The 22,431-nt window shown below is 41.0% G+C and overlaps 1 protein-coding gene across 2 annotated transcripts in view; it reads right to left on the reverse strand.

Annotated features, from left to right (window-relative positions):
* Window positions 1-3,187: 3,187 nt before the first annotated feature.
* GNPTAB (N-acetylglucosamine-1-phosphate transferase subunits alpha and beta) overlaps window positions 3,188-22,431 on the reverse strand; it is a 53,127-nt gene continuing 33,883 nt past the window's right edge. The window contains exons 12-21 of one of the 2 annotated variants that reach the window (XM_066634114.1): window positions 18,355-18,558; window positions 16,313-17,427; window positions 15,267-15,466; window positions 14,744-14,963; window positions 14,296-14,409; window positions 12,100-12,185; window positions 10,745-10,843; window positions 7,955-8,122; window positions 5,831-5,921; window positions 3,188-4,892 (exon numbers count right to left, since the gene is read on the reverse strand). In XM_066634114.1, the coding sequence (XP_066490211.1) occupies window positions 4,815-4,892; window positions 5,831-5,921; window positions 7,955-8,122; window positions 10,745-10,843; window positions 12,100-12,185; window positions 14,296-14,409; window positions 14,744-14,963; window positions 15,267-15,466; window positions 16,313-17,427; window positions 18,355-18,558 (2,375 nt within the window). In that variant the 3' untranslated portion in view covers window positions 3,188-4,814. Of the gene's footprint in view, window positions 4,893-5,830; window positions 5,922-7,954; window positions 8,123-10,744; window positions 10,844-12,099; window positions 12,186-14,295; window positions 14,410-14,743; window positions 14,964-15,266; window positions 15,467-16,312; window positions 17,428-18,354; window positions 18,559-22,431 lie in introns of those variants that run through there. The other variant, XM_066634115.1, reaches the window with a different exon arrangement.

Here is a 22,431-nt window from a genome sequence, read left to right on the forward strand (position 1 = left end):
ATTAGCCTGGTAGTGATGTCATGGCCAGAAGTGACATCATCAAGCAGGAAAAATTTTTAACACCCACCATACAACAAAATCAAATCTAATTAAGTACATTAAATGTTTACAGTAAGTTTGAAAATTTATTTAAAATGAACAACCCTCCTAAGCAGTTGCTGATCTGTTTAAAAATATACAGGGTGACCCAAAAGTAGGTGGGCAGTAAATGATAACATTTATTCCACCTACTGTCCACCTACTTTTGGGTCACCCTGTATATTAAAAATAAACATTGAAATGAAATGGAGACCCACCTGAAATTGGCTCACAACCCACCTAGTGGTTCGCAACCCAGAATTTGAGAAACACTGTGTTAGGCAGTATAGGGTAGCAATTTTCTACCAGTGTGCCATGGCACATTGGTGAACCACAAATAGTCTGCAGGTGTGCCACAGGAATTTGAGGGAGGGTCATTTATTAGCAAGGCCAATGGGGATGCCAGCCCCCCTCCCCCCCAATGGTGCAGTGTACCTTCTCAATTGTAAAAAAACTGATAGTGTGCCTTGACAATTTTAATGCCTTCTCAGTGTGCCAAAATGAAAAAGGTTGAAAATCACTGGGATAGGGATTGCACAAGCTGATCATTAGAGCAGACTGAGCTGACAGAATCCTGAGGTGGTAGATTGCTCCATTTCAGGAGAGGGATAGCAATTTTGAATGCTCTTCCAAGAAAAGAAAAAAAAAAAACCCAGCAACATCAAGGACAAAGATTTATATTTAACCTGTCCCACCTGATAAAAGATGTATGTATGTGGAATATGAAGGGCCTGGCTACTCCCCTTCTACTCCCTTCCTGGCTTCTCCCCTCTGGGAGAATTCAGGCATTTTTCTTTAAGGAGGCAGGGGAGTTTCTTTTGTATAAATCAGTGTTTCCCAACCTGGGGTACATGTAGCCCCAGGGGTATTTGATAGGACCTTTAGGGGTACTGCCAAAAGAATTGAATAATGGCAGAAAAAGGCAGGTCTGTATTAGAATGCCTTCTGGGGCTTGCAAAGGCAGGAAGGAAAGCAGCTAGCTGGCTGGGAAAGCCCCAGCAACTACTAGTTTTTGGTCATCAATTCATGTATTGATATGAATGGGTCAGTATGGATCAGTAGTTGAAAACATAAAAATTTTAAATAACAGCAACTGTATTGCAAATATTTTGCTAATCTGAGGGATACAATTTATGGCAATGGACTGCCAAGGGGTACGCAAGTGGAAAAAAAAGTTGGGAACCACTGGTACAAATCATGCCTCTACAGATGTAGAGTGGTTCTCTATAGCATTGGTTCTCTATAGCAGTGGTTCTCACCCTTTAAGTACCGGGACGCACTATTTAGAATGAGAATCTGTCGGGACCCGCCAGAAGTGATGTTATGACTGGAAGTGACATCGTCAAGCAGGGAAATTTTTAACAATCCTAGGCTGTAATCCTACCCACACCTTCCCAAGAGTAAGCCCCATTGACTATCATTGTTTAAAGCATATACATAGTAGTCTATTGAAAGTACAGATCTGTCACATTCCCACAAATGCAGTCACATTCAATGGGAGCATCAAATCTATTAAAAATAGAATACTGAAATGAATGGGAACCCACCTAAAATTGGTTCACGACCCACTAGTGGGTCCTGACCCACAGTTAGAGAAACACTGCTCTATAGGCATATACATTTTTAGGATGCAGGGGATGGGGGGGGAAGTACCATGCAAACCAGCCCGCTAACTCAGCCACCTCTTGCTATGTTTTTTTCTTGGAGGAAGCTTTTCCACATAGGAGAGAATTAAGACACTATGACCTGTTCTACCACCTCATTCTGCTTCATGTTCACTTTACATAAACATGTCTGGGTCACATGTGTATGCACAACTGCTAATTATTCAACACTTGGTTTAGGCTAAGTGCAGGACCACTGCAGGCTGGATCACACAACCAACCGTGTTTGGGCATGGTGGTTTCCCGTTTGAGTTTCAAGATTAAACTATGATTAGTGGTAACCATAGTTTTGCTGGAAACTATAGATTGCAACAACCTACAGTGACTATGAACTAGCAAGTGGAGGACAGTGTGCGTGTCAGTGGCGTAGCTAAAAGGGTAGCAATTGCACTGGGCAACAAGCTTTAGGGGGGACAACAACCTGAGCTTGACACTAGTGGCCAAAATTGTGAAAACCTTGGTATGTACAAGTAATACCATGTTATATGTCACTGGAAAGTTGATTTAATGCAGAATGTACTGAAACAAATCACATCAAAATATCTCTATTCTATCAAACATTATAGCCAACTAACCAGAAAATAAAAACACAACTGCATTATGTGTAAAAAAAACCCTGGATTTTCTTAACAGAAAACTGACCAGTGAGACAGATTGTTCTGAGATCCAATTTGGTGTTATGATACAGCAGGGAACCAATAAGGTGTTAACATAGGGCGGAGCCTGGAGGAAGGTGGCAGATCAGGTGGGCAGCAAACTGCTAGGGTGAGGAGTAGGCGTATTTTCCCCCATTTTCACTTTTTAAAAAGCCTGGCCTGAATGCTTTCCACATGTGCTGCCTCTGACGCATCCTCGGTATCACCTGGCAGGACAAAGTTCCAAACAACACAGTCCTGGAACAAGCTGGAATCCCTAGCATGTACGCACTGCTAAAACAGAAACGCCTGTGTTGGCTTGGTCATGTCATGAGAATGGGCAATGGCCGCATCCTAAAGGATCTCCTCTATGGAGAACTTGTGCAGGGAAAGCGCCCTACAGGTAGACCACAGCTGCGATACAAGGATATCTGCAAGAGGGATCTGAAGGCCTTAGGAATGGACCTCAACAGATGGGAAGGCTTCTGAGCGTCCCACTTGGAGGTAGGCTGTGCAGCATGGCCTCTCCCAATTTGAAGAGACATTTGCCCGAGGCAAAGAAGGAAGGCCCGTAGCCAGAGAGACACACCAGGGACAGACTACATTTGCTCCTAGTGCGGAAGGGATTGTCACTTCCAAATTGGCCTTTTCAGTCACACCAGATGCTGTCCCAGAACCACTTTTCAGAGCGCGATACCACAGTCTTCCGAGACTGAAGACTCAAGTGAACCAGGATGTAACTGCTACTTTAGAATTCATTAAGAAATAAAGCATTACGCTTCCAACAAGCGAAATAAATTAAAATACCAAGATGATAAACTAGATTTATTTAATTTAAAATTAGCTGTATGCACTAGAATAGAGAATAAGATGTTCTGCATTCTGTTCAATTCCTCAGAGCATTAAATAGCTGATCGTTTTTTCATTTGCATGCACTCAGAACAAGCCATTTAACATTTTAAAATCATGAACATTATTTAAAGAAAACATACATTTTACAGCACATATACATTGAAAAATCTCATGTCTTCATTATAAAATAATTAGTGATGTGATCTAGTCTTCTACAGTTATCATGATCAAAGGTATTCTTTAAAAAAATAGCTGCTTGAAAAATGTCCTTTTCTCTTTGCCTGCTCTGATTTTGTCTAGACAAAATAGAGGAGATTGCAAGAGCTTCTTCCAGTTTTTGAACACTAATGCTTCATACGAGAAATGAACATATCATGCTAATACACGTGTACCATTAAAACAATACAATGTATTGACAACTTGTATAGTGAGGCACTTCTGCTGCTAAATATACAATGCATGTAAAAATAAGTTCTCCAAATCCCTTTCACTGATAGCCCTAAATTTGTAATTAGGTATACAATGTACATTGCTCCCAGAAATGTAATGAAAAGGATAGAATGACAATTTACATTTTGATCAAAAGTATTACCATTGGCGAATCAGATTTAAATTAAATTTCTATAAATATTTTTCATTATCAAGTAGCAGAACAATATAGCATTAGAGCATTATCTTTCTCTTCATTCAGAAAATTGTGCACACTTTACTAAGCATAGGTTGTGCTTAAATGAAAAAAGGCCAAGGCTACAATCTTGTCCATGTGCACAAAGAGCAAAATGTACAAATGCTCCCACAGAAAAATGCTATAGCTATTCTCTGCTTTGTCAAGTTGCCATTAGGCTGTGTGTACAGCTAGGCAATTGATATCAAGAAGACTTTCTGCACTTATCTAAAAGCATCTGAAAGCACATTCTTTCTTAGATCCTGCTCACACAGTTTGCTTCCTGCTTCCCCAGAGTAATCTACAGGCCAGGAGCCAGAGAAGGAACTGCTAGATGATACATGGAAAGAACAGGAAGACCTCTCATTGAGGCAAATTAGTTCATTGCATTGGAGTGCGTATGGCACAGCAGTGACAAGTAGCAGAGAGAGGAGTGCTATAGTGGACTACTACAGGAGCTGGGCAATATCTTGCTCTTCACATACTCGGTACAGGTCTATGGCCCAAGGAGGGGTGCCTTATGTTCTATGAAGAGTGAGAGTAAGGTACTTGACTGAATGGTCAACTCCTCACAGAATGATCTAGCCTAACAACTTAACTTTCCAACATTTATTTAGTTGGCAAAGTCTACTGCAACAAATGCAGCTATGTTTCTTTCAGTAACCCTTTTTATAAAAAGGATAATGTATTCAGGAGATGATGCTTGAGAATTACAACCACCTGAGAGCTGGCAACACACTCCCTTCCTCACACTCTCCGTAAATCCAGTAGCATGGGTGTCATATACTGTGTCACGAAGGCTAAAATGCACATGGGCATTTTTGTTCACGCCCAGGATGCAAATATAAAGACGCTTCTGAAACATCCTATTTTACATTTTCAGCACATGTTGAGGTAGACAGATTTACAAACAAGATTCTTCTACACTTTCATTCGTTCATGACAAACTTCTCTTTGAACCCTCCTCCTTGGGAATAATTTTCGTTTGAGAGCTATTAGCTGAAAAATCAAATAACAAATTAGTTAGGTTTTCCATCTGTTTGTTCACATGCATGCACCATTTTGCTCCATTCTATGCAACTTATTCCAGGGTGCCTCATTTAAACACAGAGGGAACAATTTCCCTTCCAGAAAATCAAGCAGACTTCATTTAAGCCATTTCTGCCCAACGTTGCATATATGCAACAGGGATCAAATGTGTACACCTGCGGGCTGGGCAAAAAATGGTTTTTAACACAGTACACACGGGGGGGGGGGGCGGGACAGAAATTTGTTTGTATATAAATGTATTAATTTAGCAGTATGCATGCCCAGCAGTGGGCTCCTGTAAAATTTCCTCTGAGCAGAACATACCAATTCTGCCCCATCCAAATCAGATTACTAGAAAGAATGACTGTCTTTTGTGTGGTAAGGGATAGATCGGCAAAGCAGATAATGGGAATAGGAAGGAAAAATCCTTCCCTCTGAACAGATGACTGGTATGATCAAGGATGCTGTGATGCGTTTTTCTATCTCCTAGTTCAGATTTTTCAAGCCCAGGAGTCCACATGTATGCCCACACCCACCCACATTTATGCCCAATATTCCTTATGGGTCCTTCTGTAAAAGGCGGCTTGGCCTTCGCTGGCCAACAGAGCATGCAACTCTAACAGAAGACGTAAGGTATGCCATTCAGACTAACATCTACTGTATACCTCTGTTGAAACAAATACAATCTCAGTTCCCCTCACCTCATTTTCTCCACTATTAGTACTACTGTATTATCTTTGCTGAACTCTGTTCAGTGACTCTTGATATATCAAGGTGGTGCAAACATATTACCCTTGGCTAACCACTGTATTTACCAGAACTCTTTCCTATGATTTTCCACACTATATTTTAGTGAGAAAAAGATACCCCTAAGAAAAGTTCTACAGTGCACAATGAGCGAGTTTTACCTGCTCAGCAAAAAATGAGGTCACAGTGAACACAATCAGTGTTACTAAAACGCAATGTGTCCAAAATTTCAGCTTGTCTCTGTAGGCCCTCCTAAAACACAGTAAAACAGGAAGAGTTGACATTTTAAACAAATGTTTAATTAGCTTTAAACTTGCATGCTGGAAAAGTACTCTTACCTCAGGGTAAAAACAGCATGATGCACTAATAAGGTGTCCATTTGCTAGGGAAGGAGGCAGAAGGTGGGTGGTGGAGGAGGAAGTGGGAGCAGGGAGGATGAAGGTAGAGTCCACTTCCTAAGTGTGCACATATCTGCATGCTGCTTTTGGGAAAGGGCATAAAGAAACCAATATCCTTCCTCTAATTTAACAATGAGTTACCTACATAATATTTATGGAAATTTTCAAGTGTGGGATACTGAATTTACTTTGGTCAGCATCTGACCATTTGCAAGTATGCATGAGACTCAGCTTTGACTGAGATGGATCTTCCTTGGGCAGTGATGAGTCAATGTACAGCATAATGTTTAGCTCAAAAACAGTGTGAAAAAGTTCAAATGAGAAAACTTAACAGATTATATTACGTTACACTGAATCAAAAAAGGCATTTTTAATACAGTACTTTGAATACAGTTACCTTTAAAGAAGAGTAACTAAACTAGTTCTATGCTAGACTTAGAACTGAAAATGTCTAGTATAATGAAATGAAAAACACAAGCAATATTTAAGGGAAAGTTAGCTGCCGTTCATAAAGTTTTAGTTCTCGTGCTTTATTGGCATTAGTAATGTTCTAATATCATGGATCCTTACATAAGAACATAAGAACATAAGAACAGCCCCACTGGATCAGGCCATAGGCCCATCTAGTCCAACTTCCTGTATCTCACAGCGGCCCACCAAATGCCCCAGGGAGCACACCAGATAACAAGAGACCTCATCCTGGTGCTCTCCCCTACATCTGGCATTCTGACTTAACCCATTCCTAAAATCAGGAGGTTGCGCATACACATCATGGCTTGTACCCCATAATGGATTTTTCCTCCAGAAACTCGTCCAATCCCCTTTTAAAGGCGTCTAGGCTAGACGCCAGCACCACATCCTGTGGCAAGGAGTTCCACAGACCGACCACGCGCTGAGTAAAGAAATATTTTCTTTTGTCTGTCCTAACCCGCCCAACACTCAATTTTAGTGGATGTCCCCTGGTTCTGGTATTATGTGAGAGTGTAAAGAGCATCTCCCTATCCACTCTGTCCATCCCCTGCATAATTTTGTATGTCTCAATCATGTCCCCCCTCAAGCGTCTCTTTTCTAGGCTGAAGAGGCCCAAACACCATAGCCTTTCCTCATAAGGAAGGTGCCCCAGCCCCGTAATCATCTTAGTCGCTCTCTTTTGCACCTTTTCCATTTCCACTATGTCTTTTTTGAGATGCGGCGACCAGAACTGGACACAATACTCCAGGTGTGGCCTTACCATCGATTTGTACAACGGCATTATAATACTAACCGTTTTGTTCTCAATACCCTTCCTAATGATCCCAAGCATAGAATTGGCCTTCTTCACTGCCGCCGCACATTGTGTCGACACTTTCATCGACCTGTCCACCACCACCCCAAGATCTCTCTCCTGATCTGTCACAGACAGCTCAGAACCCATCAGCCTATATCTAAAGTTTTGATTTTTTGCCCCAATGTGCATGACTTTACACTTACTGACATTGAAGCGCATCTGCCATTTTGCTGCCCATTCTGCCAGTCTGGAGAGATCCTTCTGGAGCTCCTCACAATCACTTCTGGTCTTTACCACTCGGAAAAGTTTGGTGTCGTCTGCAAACTTAGCCACTTCACTGCTCAACCCTGTCTCCAGGTCATTTATGAAGAGGTTGAAAAGCACCGGTCCCAGGACAGATCCTTGGGGCACACCGCTTTTCACCTCTCTCCATTGTGAAAATTGCCCATTGACACCCACTCTCTGCTTCCTGGCCTCCAACCAGTTCTCAATCCACGAGAGGACCTGTCCTCTAATTCCCTGACTGTGGAGTTTTTTCAGTAGCCTTTGGTGAGGGACCGTGTCAAACGCCTTCTGAAAGTCCAGATATATAATGTCCACTTAATCCTTAAAACACTTACCATTCCTGAAGCTCATGTGTATGAAGGAAACGGTTACGATACTCTCTTGGCAGCTCAAACTGGGATGTTATGGGAAACATTGATTCATAAAAATCCCTAAGCACAGCTTTTACTGTTTGAGCATCCTTATGACTGTGATCAATGTTGTCATTTAGACAAACAAATTTTCTGATGGAAAAATAGAGAAAAATCTTCAAGAAAACAAAATTCTCTTTTTTAAATGTCTCTTGATATACTGGCAAACACACTCCCATATTTCAGTATCATTTACTTATAAGTAGTCTATTTCCTCATATTCAGACCACATAAAGCAATGACATTTTAGAGTATTCACTGCACATAATGATGTCTTATAAAAAACCAATTAAATGTGTACAGACTGATAGTATATTCCTGCAGCTTTTGCACAACTTCGTACAAAAGTTTCGGAAAGTAGACTCTCTTCTTTTTCATTCACTGCAGTATATTTCAGGGCGAGTTAAGGGTTTATGAGAGTCTGATTGCATAAACATTTTACAGATTTATAGTCAGTGTTACAAATGAGCATATTTTTCTTCAAGTATCTTAAATATTTTGTGCTCCTCCAGCATTTATGATTGCATTGTGATCCAACTCTACAAAAGTGGCAGAGAATACTTGTCACCAACTATGAGCTTTTCCATCAGGTATTCATACTTTGCAACCTTGAGGCTCACTCCAGTGTAACTTCCCGTTTGCTACCTCCCCTCAATAAGTTTGTGAAATAGTTAATTTGCTTTTTAGTATGACTATATGCCACACAAGGGTAAGTTTTAAATGTTTATCAATATGAAAGAAATAATTTCTATGAACATGTCTTATAAATGGGTTATAGAGTTTCATGGGTAGAAAGCTACTCCCACAACAGGACTTGCTTCTCTCCCAGCATATCCTGAAAAGCCTTTATGCTTATGGAAGGTGCTTCTGCACAAATTTCAGCAATCCTCCCCAGTCTCTGCAGCCCCTCCTCCCATGGAATAACCCCTTGTATAAATTTTGCCAACCCTCAGGAGACTTTTCTGCAGGACATGCATGAGGCTGCAGTGGAGAGGTGGGAGATGGAAATGCCTCATAGCACAAGCAGACTTCTGCTTACACATCTCTGAATTTAACACATTACAGTTAATGAACAAAGTTTATCATCTATCATTTCATCTACGCCAGTGGTTTTCAAATGCTGTGCCGCGGCACACTAGTGTGCCATGAGGCTGCCTCACATGTGCCATGGGGCCAAGGAGTCAGGCAGCAGCAGCAGCTGCTGCTCACACAGGAGAAGTAACTGCTCAGAGACTTGCGCAACAGCAGGAGAAAAGGAGCAGCTGCGAAGGGGCCTGGACACTCCTGCTGTTGCTGGTGCCTGCCCCGTGCCCTGATTGGGCAGCCAGCCAGGTAGCTAGAGAAGCCTGGAAGAACTGGGGGGGGCAGGAACGTGGAGTGAGTGAGGGCGAGCGCGAGAGCAAGGAGGTAGTGAGAGCGAGCCTGATGGTGGAAGCAGGTAGGAGCCAGAAGCAGCTGGCTGGCAAGGATCCTGGAGAGACCCTTTTCCTTGCCTGCAATGCCCCAAAGTGACCCTCCCTGTGTTGCCTTCCCTGGCAAGGCTTTGGCAGGAAGGGCGCTAAGCCACAATCCTATCCACACTTACTTAGGAGTAAGCTCCATTGACTATAATGGGACTTACTTCTGAGTAGAAGTAAAGAGGCTTGGTTGGTCGCACTCTTTCTTGAATAAATGAGCAGCCCCCCACCTCCTCCCCTCCTGCACACACATCTCCCCATCATAACTGCAGTTAACCCCTCTGACTGCCCCTCCCCACTCCTCCCTCTTCCCCACCTTCCAAAGTTCAAAACCAGTTGCTTCCCATTCATTCTCTCTCTCCCCCTCTCCCCCCTCCCCCCAGTGAATCCTGCACTTGTTACAGCCACATCTCCTCACTGTCCCTCCAGTATGTTCAGTTTCATCTCTCTTTGCCAACACCTCCTGGCATATCAGAGCATATCAACTGATAACTGTTTGAACAGACCTGCTTCAAAACCTTTCCAGAAACTACATACACCTCCCTCTCCGAGCTTCTTGGGAATTTCTTTCATTGTCATGTAATGATCTAAGGCTGCAATCCTAACCACACTTTCCAGAGAGTAAGACCCATTGAACAAAATAGGACTTACTTCTGAGTAGACCTGGTTAGGATTGTGCCCTTAGTTATATTAAATTAATTGTGACATAATAATGTAATTAAAAACTAGTAGTGTGTCTTGACAACTTTAGTGCCTTTCAGTGTGCTGTGAGCTGAAAAAAGTTGAAAATGGCTGATCTACGCAGTAGATCAGACAGCCACGCACAAGATTTTACATGTGACCTGGACAGTCTCAAAGCTCTCCACAGGGACACTTTATGCCCTCCAAAATGTCTCCATAGTGGTGGCACTGTCATTCATCATTTGTAAAAGCACATAAATTTTGCACTCCTATAAAAGCACACAAGCACCTAAAGCAGCATGAGAACTGAGCTCAACACAACAGTTGAAGTTTGCACAAAAGATACATACAGCACCTCTTTGGTAGGCTAACATTTTGTAGATATTAACCAAAACAACCATGATATAAATTAACCAGAAGTTTATGAAAAGCGTTATCATTTAACAACGCAGTTATTATTCAGAGTTATCTTGCACTCAGTAATAATGGTTTTCCTCGCAATTTATAGGGAAAATTCACTTTTTATAAAACAGAATTTAAGGTAAATTCTCACAGAAAGCACACAAGAAGCCTGTACCTGGGATTTTTTCGTATGTCATCAAGTTGTCCAACAACATGAGAGACATTGGTGCGAATCATTTTGAATGCAACTTCCTCTTCTCCCATGATCTCAAACCTTAGTGTTTTAGAAGAAAATATAAGGGAATCATAACATGAAGTTCAGATGTACAACATGATGTGTTTACAATGGATTTCTAAAGGACAACATGGGGTCCACGTTATCTGTAGGTTTGGCATCCACGGATCTCCAGTATTTGCGGCTGCCCAATGGGCCTTCCCAACATCTGAGCCCAACAGCAGCATAGGTCTGGTTGGGCCCGGAGGCTTTCTGAGGCCTGCAGAGGCCACATGAAACCGCCTGTAGGCCTCAGAATGCTGAAAAATAAAAATAATAAATTACTTCCAGTTTTATAATAAAACCCGAAGTGACATTTTTAATGCCTTTTAAGGCATTGGGAGGCCAGGGGAAGCTCCCCAGTTCTGGTTGGGTTTGAAGGTTGGGGGGGATCCAAAAACCACAGGTTTTTAATACCCATGTTTTTCCATATCCATGAGGGTTCCAGGAATGGAACCCCCACAGATAATGAGGGCCCATGGTTCATTCTTGTATACTGGCTGTTCAATTTCCATATCATAAGAGCATAAGAACAGCCCCACTGGATCAGGCCATAGGCCCATCTAGTCCAGCTTCCTGTATCTCACAGCGGCCCACCAAATGCCCCAGGGAGCACACCAGATAACAAGAGACCTGCATCCTGGTGCCCTTCCTTGCATCTGGCATTCTGACATAGCCCATTTCTAAAATAAAAGATATAAACAAATGATTTATTGATATCAATTTGCTTATTCAAAGAAATACAGCTCTTGCTTTATAACAGGGGTGCCCGAACCCCAGCCCGGGGGCCAGGATGCTGCAGGAGTAATTTTGGCATGTGCTGGGCAGCTCAGGATGGGCTGTTGGTGTATTCAGATGTAATGGAATCTGCTTAGCATTATAAGGATGAAGACTTTCAGGATCATATACCCCCATCCCTCTTTCTTCCAGAGGGGGAGGAGATTAGAAGCTTCCATACCAAATGTTCTCAGAGGCTTACATTGGCTGGCACAGAGATATTCAGTGTCACTCACAAGGTTGAACAGTAATAAATTTATTAGCAATAATAGTAGCATAACAATAACATACTAGCAATATGTTAAGCAGACATCAATTTTACTTTACTTCCATGATGTCAGGCTCCAGACACTACAAGGTTTATAATCATTTAACTTTAAGACACAAAATATACACAGTTCATTCTGCAAGTGCTTCAATGCTCGCCTATTAGTTTGGGGTTGTTGTTTTTTGCCTCATAACTAAAAAGAATGAGATACCTGTATTTGTTTTTGTCTTTGTACGCTTTACGAATTCTATCAGTCACAAGCTTACAGTTGGTTAGCAGATTTTTAGTCACTGGAGGCTGAAAATGGATCAATAATTGAAGTTACGGGTTAACACTATATATCCCTCTCCCACATTTTAAAGGGAAATATTGTAGAGACATCCCAACCAGTTTACTGCTTTTGCAAAGGAATGCTATTCATTACTCATCAATGAGCAAGTGATGTAGAACACTGATACTATTGAGAAGAAAATAGCTATTGCAAATATTTCTTAGCAGATTCACATTTCCTATGCAGCAGAGCAGAAAAACACCTTGGTGCAATACAAACACTGCCAGCCAGGAAAACATGCCAAGTAAGTTTTGAACAGCTGATACCCATTAGTTGCATTATTCCTAGCATAAACCCTGTGGTAAACTCACAAACAATTCTGAGAAAGTGTGCCTATCTCAAGGAAATCCTTTTATAGGTTTAGACTTCTTCCTAGAAATTCAACAACTGAAACTGTTCAAAAATAAATTTTCACATGATAGAAACAAAAGACATTATGGTGCTATTTTAAGAAGCATTATTTAAGTTGCCATTTTATTCCTTTGAAGAAATGAATTTATCTAACCCCTTTATCTATTCCCTAAGTTAATGAAGCCCCAAGTACAACTGGAATAAAGGCAGATTATTTCCTGGTTTACTCCACCTCCATCTCCTTACTCTGTTGTCCGTCCCCGCCCCCCCCAGTTGAATTTTGGGTTGTATGCTCCTTAGGTCAAGAAACTGTTCTCTTCTACTTTGTGAAGTTCCATGCACAAGATAGAATAATGGAAACTTTTGCCAGAATCCCAGTTTACCCTGAAAGGATTCAGGGATTTGTATACATGTGCCAACTGAACGTGTGCAAAGCCCCAAGGGTTTGAGTGGGACAATCTCATTCACTCACAAAGCATCTGAGCCTGCCTCCACTACTGCCTATCCCCCATCCTGGTACTCAGAAGTTTGTTTTTGGACAGGGCAAGAGAAGATAACAGTTGTCAGGTGCTTCAGGCTACTTCTGCCACTTCTCCTTCCCCAAGGTACCCTGTATCTTAATCTTAGGTCAGGAGAAGACATTGCTGATAGCAGCTGTGGGGTCTCATGGCAAGTCTAGCCCCTGAAGGAGCACCTTTTCCTTGCTGGGGTTGCACTGAAACGACAGGTCCCAGCAGCCCCCAAGAAAACGTTATGCTCCATGCACTTTTCCTTAGCAAGAAAAGACCCTTGGGGCCAAGTAACAGGTATGCAGAGTCCCTGTAGAGGGTGCTGGGACGTGTAGCCCCATGCAGTTCTAGGAGGGAAAAAAGATGCTTCCCAGAGCCTGGATTCACCTTGTGCCACCTCCATCACCAGAGTCTCTCCCTGCCCTAAGGCATACTACTGGTTCCCTTGGCATGGTAGATAACCCATCAGTCCGTCTGCCTCATTATCCACTCTGGAATCCCAGTGGATTAAAAAAAAATCAGTGGATATTAAATCAATGGAAAAATAGCTTTAAAGTCCCACTCCCAGGTTTCATGCTCATCCACTGTTGCCCCAGAATGCTTTGGTATAGATGCTATACCAAATGGGGTGAATAATGGAATTATTTAACAGCGCAAAAGGTAGAAAATAGGATTTTGGTATTTTTTCCCCTTTTTACAAGGCATTTAAAGGTGGACCCCAATATTAATGACGAATCAAATGGATACTAAGGTTCCACCTATATTTGCGCATGCCTGCAAACTGCAGGAGCTGAGCTTTTGGCAGGGTAATTAGCAGCTACAATATCTGATTTTTGAATAGCCTCAGGGCTTGAGGCAATTACTTATTGCCTCAATAAGTAATTACTGTGCATCCCGACACACAGTTTGGGAACCACTGATTTAACTAATCTGAAGGGTGTGTCTGTATTACTTACAAGATTTTTACCCTGCCTTTTGATCCCCAGAGCTCCTAGGTGGCTAACAAGCACAAAATGCAACAATGTATAGATCTTAGTATTAAAAAAACAGACAATTAATATAACAAGAAAGAGCAACAAGGAAATATAAACCAACCCAACAGGGGATAAATAAAAGTCCCTCCCTCCCACATACACCCTTTGTAAAAATAAACTATTCCTGGTGTCAGTATACATACAATTAGAAGGAAGACAATAAATACAGCTGTAATCCTTACCAGATTGGGATCATAATATGCTTCCTGAGTTGGTGGTACAATATTGATATGAGTGATGTTAACTGGAAGGTATTTAGAACAATTTATCAACATTTGCTCCAGACCTGTCAAATCCTAGCAATAAAAAAAGAAAAAAGTACATTTTATTACAGGTAGAAGGTTTGCTGTCAAGGCTGGACAGCTTGTCTTGACCAATGCCTCCAACCATAAAATTACTGTTAATAAGGACATTACAACCTCCCTTCAGATTCTGCTTACCTTCTTTAACTTAATGCTTAACTTTAAAGCTTGTACAAAAGCTTCAAAAATCTACAAAAGCTTCAAAAAGCAAATATATATAAAAACATAAATACACTCTTAAAGAAATATATTTAATACCTATTTTTCATTAACCTTTTTTCCTTACTGTAATTATTATATAGTGTTTTCCAGGTTAAAAACCAGTTACCTGCAGGCTTAAAGGCAGTTCATGAATTCTTGTAGCCAATGTCCGTATCTCCCTATCAGACAAAATCCCAGACTGATCTGTATCAACTTCATCAAAAACCTGGGAAATATTCAGGGGTTGAACTGCACTCATGAGATAGTAAAAATAGGAAAAGGCAAACTGCATATCTTCAGAGTGACGCACTTTGTGAAATGAAGTCTTGTCAAATTCTTCAGGAAATCTGCCCAGAAAGAATGGAAATTCATTTAATCCTCTTTCCAAACAGTTTGGAACTGCAATGTGCAGTGTTGCTTGTTTTTAGTATAAAGGAGCATTTCATTACACAAGCCCCCTGCAGACTCCAAAAGCTGGTCATCTAGAAAAAGATTTATCGCCTTACCTGTCTGTGAAAACTAGAACAAATTCTCTCTCTTTCTAATTACATTTTTAGGACACATGTTTTCAATGGCTCCAACAAGTTGTTATACCTGTATTTTAAGTAAAGGGCTACTATTTCCTAAAAAATTAAAAAAGTTAGACTCACATATCCTGTAATTCTTGCATGACTTTTCGATCAATCATGTGAGGCATGTGAGCAGGAACTTTCCGGGATGTGAATCCAAATTTGCTATTTAGAAGCTTATTTACATATCTGAGAGAATCTGCAAATGTATCTTTCAGCTGCCTACCGACCATCTTACTATCAGTGAAGTAAGCCATCTCTTTCCTTAATGCTGCTTCTTCCTGAAAAAACAAAGACCAAAAAGAAAAAAAAATGCACATCATGCTTGCATTATTTACAAAATGTTAAAGGTTCCCATTATCTTACAAACAGTTGTTTAGATTGTTTTATTATCGTGGATTTAAGCCACTTTGACACTTTTTACTATTTTTATTATCTATATATTGTATTTAAAAATAAACATCTGATGGAATGCCAGCTCTTTCCCTTAGTATTAGTTGTTCAAGAATGGTTTTAAACATTGCTAGTTCAAATAATTCAATTTCCAGGGATAACAGAGGCAAAAACCTGTGCCTGGAGAAAACAATATATTAATATACTATATATTATTAAGGGCTGAATTCCAACAGAGAGTAGAGGCAATTGACTGATCTCCCTTGCTCTGATGTTCTCAAGGCTCTTAAAAGTCACACATGGCACCTCACAGTTTGAAAAGTGCTTTGTGATATAGCATGAGGATCTGCCACTCAAACAGAAAGTAAAAAATTCTGGGCATACTCAAGCAGATATTTGGATCCTAGACATAGTGCTATTTGTTACAATAACCAAAACTATTAGCACTAATATCATACTCTTGGATCCTCACATGATCTTTTAGTAATTCTTTTAACCTGCAAGGAAAATTAATACAATTATGCAATAGAGCAAGGTGGGGGTGGATAAAGCCGAGAGAGAGAGAGAGAGAGAGAGAGAGAGGGGCTAGCCTTAGCACCACCTAGTGAATTCATAACAAAAGTAAAATATGAACTGGCAATTTCCCAATTTATACATCATTTTCTTAGCCAGTACGCTCCATCAGCACTTCAAAAAGAGGTCTTCTTGTGACACTAATCATTTGTGATACTCACATCAAGAAGGTCTTGGAAATATTTTTGTTTCTCCCATGGCAAAAATCCTTGATAATTTCCTGTGTAATACTGTAATTTTCTTCTTAAGACTTGATTTCCTGCTAGATATTCCTTGACACGTGCTTGATTGACCTCCCCATCTCCTTTTTTCTCTTCAGTTTTCTTGATTTCTTTTAACTTCTGAGCTTCCTTAAGCATGAAGGTGTTCCTGTCCTGAGATTCATGATTTTCAACCACATTCTGGTTTACAGGCGTGGACTGAGATTTTACAGTAAAGCTGCGTTTGAGTGAAAAGTCACTGTTCACTTTCATTGCCACAAGAGTGCTGCTGATAGGTACCAATTCCAATGGAAATGTATCAAGTATTATTTCTTCTATTTTGCTGACATTTTGGGAAGGTTTGTGCCAAATGGTGGTGTTCTTTCCATCTCTCAAGCCTGCATGTACTTCTTTCCTATTTGTGTCCTGGAGATTGTTTGTGGCAGCCTTTGTTGTTGCAGGTAGCATCTGGAAGGGTCTCAAGAGAGTAGCCTTAGACAGATTGTACCCTTTCTGTGTGATGTCTCCAACTTCAAGCTGCAATTCTAGATTTTGCAGAGCTAGCTTCACATCTTCAGGTAGGACAGACAAGTTAACTCGATGAATGACCACATCTTCATCCAGATTCAGTGTTGTGCCATTAGGTTGTTTTTTAATTCTTGGAAAACGTTCTTCTTCAGGAATATCTTCAAATATCATTTCAGCTTCTGGCACAGAAGTTGTAGCTTTCACATTATCCTCTGATGTCCGGGTGGAAGTTACATTCATTTTTGGTTCCTCCCTTGTATCGACCTCCAGGGTTATTTGCATCTTAAACTCTACATCATCTTTACTTTGAAGTGTAAGATTAAAGTGGATTACAGTTGCATTCATTCCACCATGCATTATCAGATGAATAGTCTTCCATTTGTTAGCGATGGAAGCATGGCGAATTATTGGATTATCACTGTATGCACCCTCAAGTCCTTTCTTGGCTATTTCAGCAAAGCTGAAGTAGGGTAGGCATTCACCTTTAGGAATTATATAATGAGTCTGATTCCTCTGAATAGTCACCTTGTACAACTCATCAAAATGATCTGGAACAACAGATAAATATACTTTTATTAACTGACATTTATCCCATCCTTCTTCCAAACAGCTCAGGGTTATGTACACTGTTCTCCCCATTTAGCTATACAACCCTGTGAAATAGCCCAAGATAAAGTGATTGGCTTGTGGTCCTCCAGTGTGCTTCATGGCTAAGTAGAATTTGAGCCCACGTCTCTCTCGCTCTGGCCAAGCTTTCTATCCACTATACCACACTGTTTCTCATAATCTGCCACACTTTCAGTCACAACTTCTGTTTTAAGGTTATTAACACAGCAATTAACAAACAATATTTTCCCAAGACAATGTTCAAACTAAAACAGAACATTAGTTCAAGCTAGCTCAGTATTATCAACATCGACTACCAACAGCTCTCTGGTTTTTCAGTTATGAATTTTTTTCTGCTCTACCTAAAGATACCAGGGATTGAGCCTGAGAACTTTTGCATTTCAAAGCAGTTGCTCTACCACTGCTCTATACTAGTCCTTTCCCTACTTCTATTTCCCCAAAGCCAAGCAAAATGAAGAAATGGAAAGATACAGAAAAAAAGTCAAATACCCAAGAGTCCTCCCACCCTTGGGTCAACTTTTGATAGTCTTCTGTAGGCGGACAAGAACTAAATGTGACTGAGGAAAGGTTTATAGGAGCCTGCCAATACAGAAAAATAGTGAGGTGTCCAGACCATTCCCACCTCCCCCCTTCCCAAATGATATATCCTTACTATGTGTTCTACTAGACTAATTTTTACCTGAAACGTGGGTATATGCTCACAAGGTTCTATCAAGCAAACGTAGGTGGAATACAGCTGAATCCAACACACATATGCACAGATCCAGGCTGTACAAATATAATTGATATACAATGAACAGTACTGAAGAACTCTACCCAAAAGGTTGTGTTGATATGTGTCCACATACCTTGCCCACAGTCACCAGCATCAAATCCACAAGAAAGGACATTGCATGCCTGATCGCAAAATTTATCAGCTAGCCATGAATTTGCACAACCTTGATTGCAGTAAGAGACTCCACTTATTCCTGCACCAAACTGCCAGGGTGGGACATTTCCTACACCTATACCAGCTCCAGCACCAGCGCCGTAACGGCTACCCACGCTGTTACCTTAAGAAAAGAAACAAGGCACTTAAATATTTACTGCTACTTTTACAATTCAATTACTTGAGCTTTGTTCTCCAATCTCTGATCCCAACATACTTCTTCACTTATGATCTGCATTGGGTAAGTTTCAAATTAAGAGACACCGTATGCTTTAAACACAAGGCTTCCTAAGACTGAAAAAATCTGTTTAATGATATTTGAAAAATGAAATTGAGTGTTTATGCCTAGGGCAGAGATTTTCAACTTTTTTCATCTCGTGGCACACCAGCAAGGCACCAGAATTGTCAAGGCTTTTTAAGGATATATTTTATTATTTTTAAAAAAAAAGAGTACTAAGATTGTATTTAAACTTGAATAGCTAAAGTTTTAATGAATAACTTTTGATTAAATAAACTTTTAAATAAACTTTTAATCAAAACTTAAGTTCAATAACTAAACTGTTATTTAAAAAATAAATAAATCAGTGAGAAATTTGTGCTGGGTGATGTTTCATGATGTCCCTTGTGCCAGGACAGATGGTTGACAAGCATACCCTCAAGTCCTCCTCCAGTGTTTGAAGCCTTGACCTGTTCTTGCTCTTCACTGTGTTCATAGCAGAGAAATCAGCCTCACACAGATAAGATGTTGAGAAAGAAAGAATTACTTTAATTGCCATCTTTGTGATCATGGGGTATTCCTCTCGGAGAGACAACCAGAATGAGGCCATATCTGTTGACAAGTGTTTCAGTTTCAGTCCTCTATCATTTTTGATTTCTGTCAGCTCATTTTCTTCTACAACAGGTAACTCAGCTGATTCACATGCACTTAGTACAAATGGATCTCTCACCCAGTCCAAGGACGATACAGTAAATGTTGGGAAATATTTTTCAATGCTTGTCCCCAGCAGTGACAAACTTCGTAGAATTAAATCCACAAGATTTTTGTCCAGTTTGCAACTTTTGGTCAGTTCAAACATTTCAACTTTGTTCTCTTTTTTTATTCTGGCTGCCCACAGTATTAGTTTTTCCTTAAAGGAAATAATTTTGTCACTGCAAGTCAGAATATTTTCATTCTTTCCCTGATACTCTTGTTGAGAGTGTTCAAGGCTTGGAATATGTCAGCTAGGAATGCAACTTTATTGTACCAGGTCTCATCACTAAGCAGGTCAGCCAGCTCAGACCCTTCTGATGTAAAAAAGATTAGAAGCTATTCCCTCAGTTCATACAACCTTGAAAGCACCCGCCCCCGAGACAGCCATCTCACTTCTGTGTGCAGTAGAAGTTAGGTATGAGCAGCTTCCATGGCAGAACACAGTGCTGAGAACAACCTTGATTTTAATGGCCTACTCTTGATGTAATTAACCATTTTGATTGTCTCAGTCAGAACTTTTTGGAGTTCAGGTACTATTGATTTTGAAATAAGGGCCTCTCTGTGCAGAAAACTGTGTGAAAACAATGTCAGAGTTCTTTTGTTTGGCCAGTGCAATGAATCCTTTTAGGTTTCCCGACAAAGAGGGAGCACCATCTGTGCAGATGCTGATACATGATGTCCACAACAAACCATGAGAACTGAAATAGTGGTCAACAACATCAAAAATGTCTTGGCCTCTTGTGGTTTCCAGAAGCGATTTACAAAATAAGAATTGTTCGATGATGTTTCCATTACAGATGAACCTACTTAATGCTAAGAGTTGTGCATTTCCTGTGATGTCAGCTGACTCATCCAGCTGGATGGCAAAAAAAATCAGCTTCTTTAATGTTAGCTAACTTGTGACTCAACATCTTCAGACATGTCTTGTAAACGCCGACTAGTGTTATCTGACATAGGTATTTTCAAGATCTCTTTTTCACATGTTTCGCCAAACATAATATTTATAATTTTGCAGCATGCTGGTAAAATTAATGATTCAGCAATTGTATGTGATTTCGTGTTTTTTGCCACAATTTCAGCAACAGCATACCTTGCTTCTTGTGCTTCGTCAGAAAGAGCTGCGATTTTAGAAAAATTTTTAGCCTGACGTGTTTGATCAGCAATAAGCCTTTTTAAAAAAATCACGTGGTTTTTCGCATCAATGTGAGTGCTTTGTGTGAAGGTGTCTTTTCAGCTTACTTGGAACCATAGCTTGGTTTGCCAGTTTCTCAACACAAACAACACACTCAGGGCATGGCAGTTCTTCTCCAGATGAAATGAATCCAAAAGACAAATAGTCTTCATTATATTGGCGTGTGACAGTTTTAGAACTAACTCTACTAGGTGTGTTAGTGCCTGCACTAGTGCTAACCACACCTGACATCATCATCATCATCATCATCTCTCTTCCGTTTTTTAATTAAAATTTATCCATGTCTACACTCCGCATTGGTGGAGAGTTGAGAAAATACTTTTCTACCCACTTGACCTCAAACAGTCACACTAAAAATTGGGTGGAAGAAGTAACGAACAATTATGAAGTTCTTGGACTTCTAATGCTCTTGGACTATTTCTGTATTGATAGAAAGCAGTAGCTGCAGCAGCAGCAACAGGCTAAGGACACAGCAGAGTGAAAAGATACAGGAGCAATGAAAGGGTCTTGCCACAGGTAGCTGGATGGAAGGGGCTGTTTAGAAAGGATTTCCTTGAATTACACACAGATTTTCAAGGGCACCAGAAGGAGGATGAGTAAGCGAAGCTTTCTCCTTCTTCAGTTTCTGCCCAAAGTGCCTATTTGGGACCCCTGCTCAACTGCTTCTTTGCTCTGAGTGACTGAATGAGGTGAAATGCTGCAGTTCTTGGTCCCTACTCGGGCACTTCTTTGCTTTATGTAGCCACACAAGGGGGAATGCTGCTGCTCTCAGCCCAGGCTTAGCAGTCGCAGGAAGGGTAACGCTGCTCTTTGATCCCTGCTCAGGCACTTGTTTGCTTTGCTGCAGGAGGCGAGGCACGACTGTTCTCAGCTGAGCAGCAGCATCTTGCCTCCTGCAGCTCCCCAACCACTTCTTTGCTGCTGTTTTTGTCCCTGCTTAGCTGATTCCTGGCTTTGCACAGCCCTGCAAGGTAAAACGCTGCTGCTCTCAGGAACTAAGGCAGCCATCCTATGCACACTTTCCTGGGAGTAGGTCCCACTGACTGTAATGGGACTTACTTCTGAGTAGGCATGCATAGGCTGGGGCTCTGAGGCTGCAATCCTACACAAACTTTCCTGGGAGTAAGCCCCATTGACTGTAATGGGACTTACTTCTGAGTGGGCATGCAGAGGATTGGGCTGTAAAACACTGCTGCCACAGGGCGCAAAGAAGCTCTTTCTCTCCTTCTCCCGTGTAGAACAATAATTAAAATGTAAATCTTAAAATGTATACTATACAAAGGAGAAGCAGCATATTAAGTATCAACTCAAGTGTATCAAGTATTAATCATCCTATGCACAGGTTCATAGGATGATTAATGACTTTGTAACTACTGCAGCGCCGCCGCTGTTGATCTCTTCCCCGCTAACACACACAGTACTCTGAACTTTTTATGACCCTTCAGGGCTTCCATACCCTTATTTATTTATTCACAGCTTCGGGAGCTTCAGTTATAGGCGCTGTTAGAAGCGAGCAAACAATGAAGCTTTGGGAAGCCACGTCACACGGAGAAAAAGGAATAAGGCAGGTTCACTTCCCTCCATCCTCGCCCCCCCCCCCCCGCGCTACTGTCTCCCGGCACACCTGAGGAGGAGCCACGTCACACCAGTGTGCCGCGTCACACCTGTTGAAAACTGTTGGCCTAGGGTCAAGAATATTTGTCACTTTGTCTTAATATATTGTTCTGGTGTGAGAAGTAAGGATCTTAACATTATGTTTGAGACAATGTAATTGTCCTGCCTCTTTCACTGGCATAAACCTAACATATTGATCTAGTGGTAGGTCATGAGATAGG

Source organism: Tiliqua scincoides, chromosome 7 (genome assembly GCF_035046505.1).
Source record: "Tiliqua scincoides isolate rTilSci1 chromosome 7, rTilSci1.hap2, whole genome shotgun sequence".
Taxonomy (NCBI): domain Eukaryota; kingdom Metazoa; phylum Chordata; class Lepidosauria; order Squamata; family Scincidae; genus Tiliqua; species Tiliqua scincoides.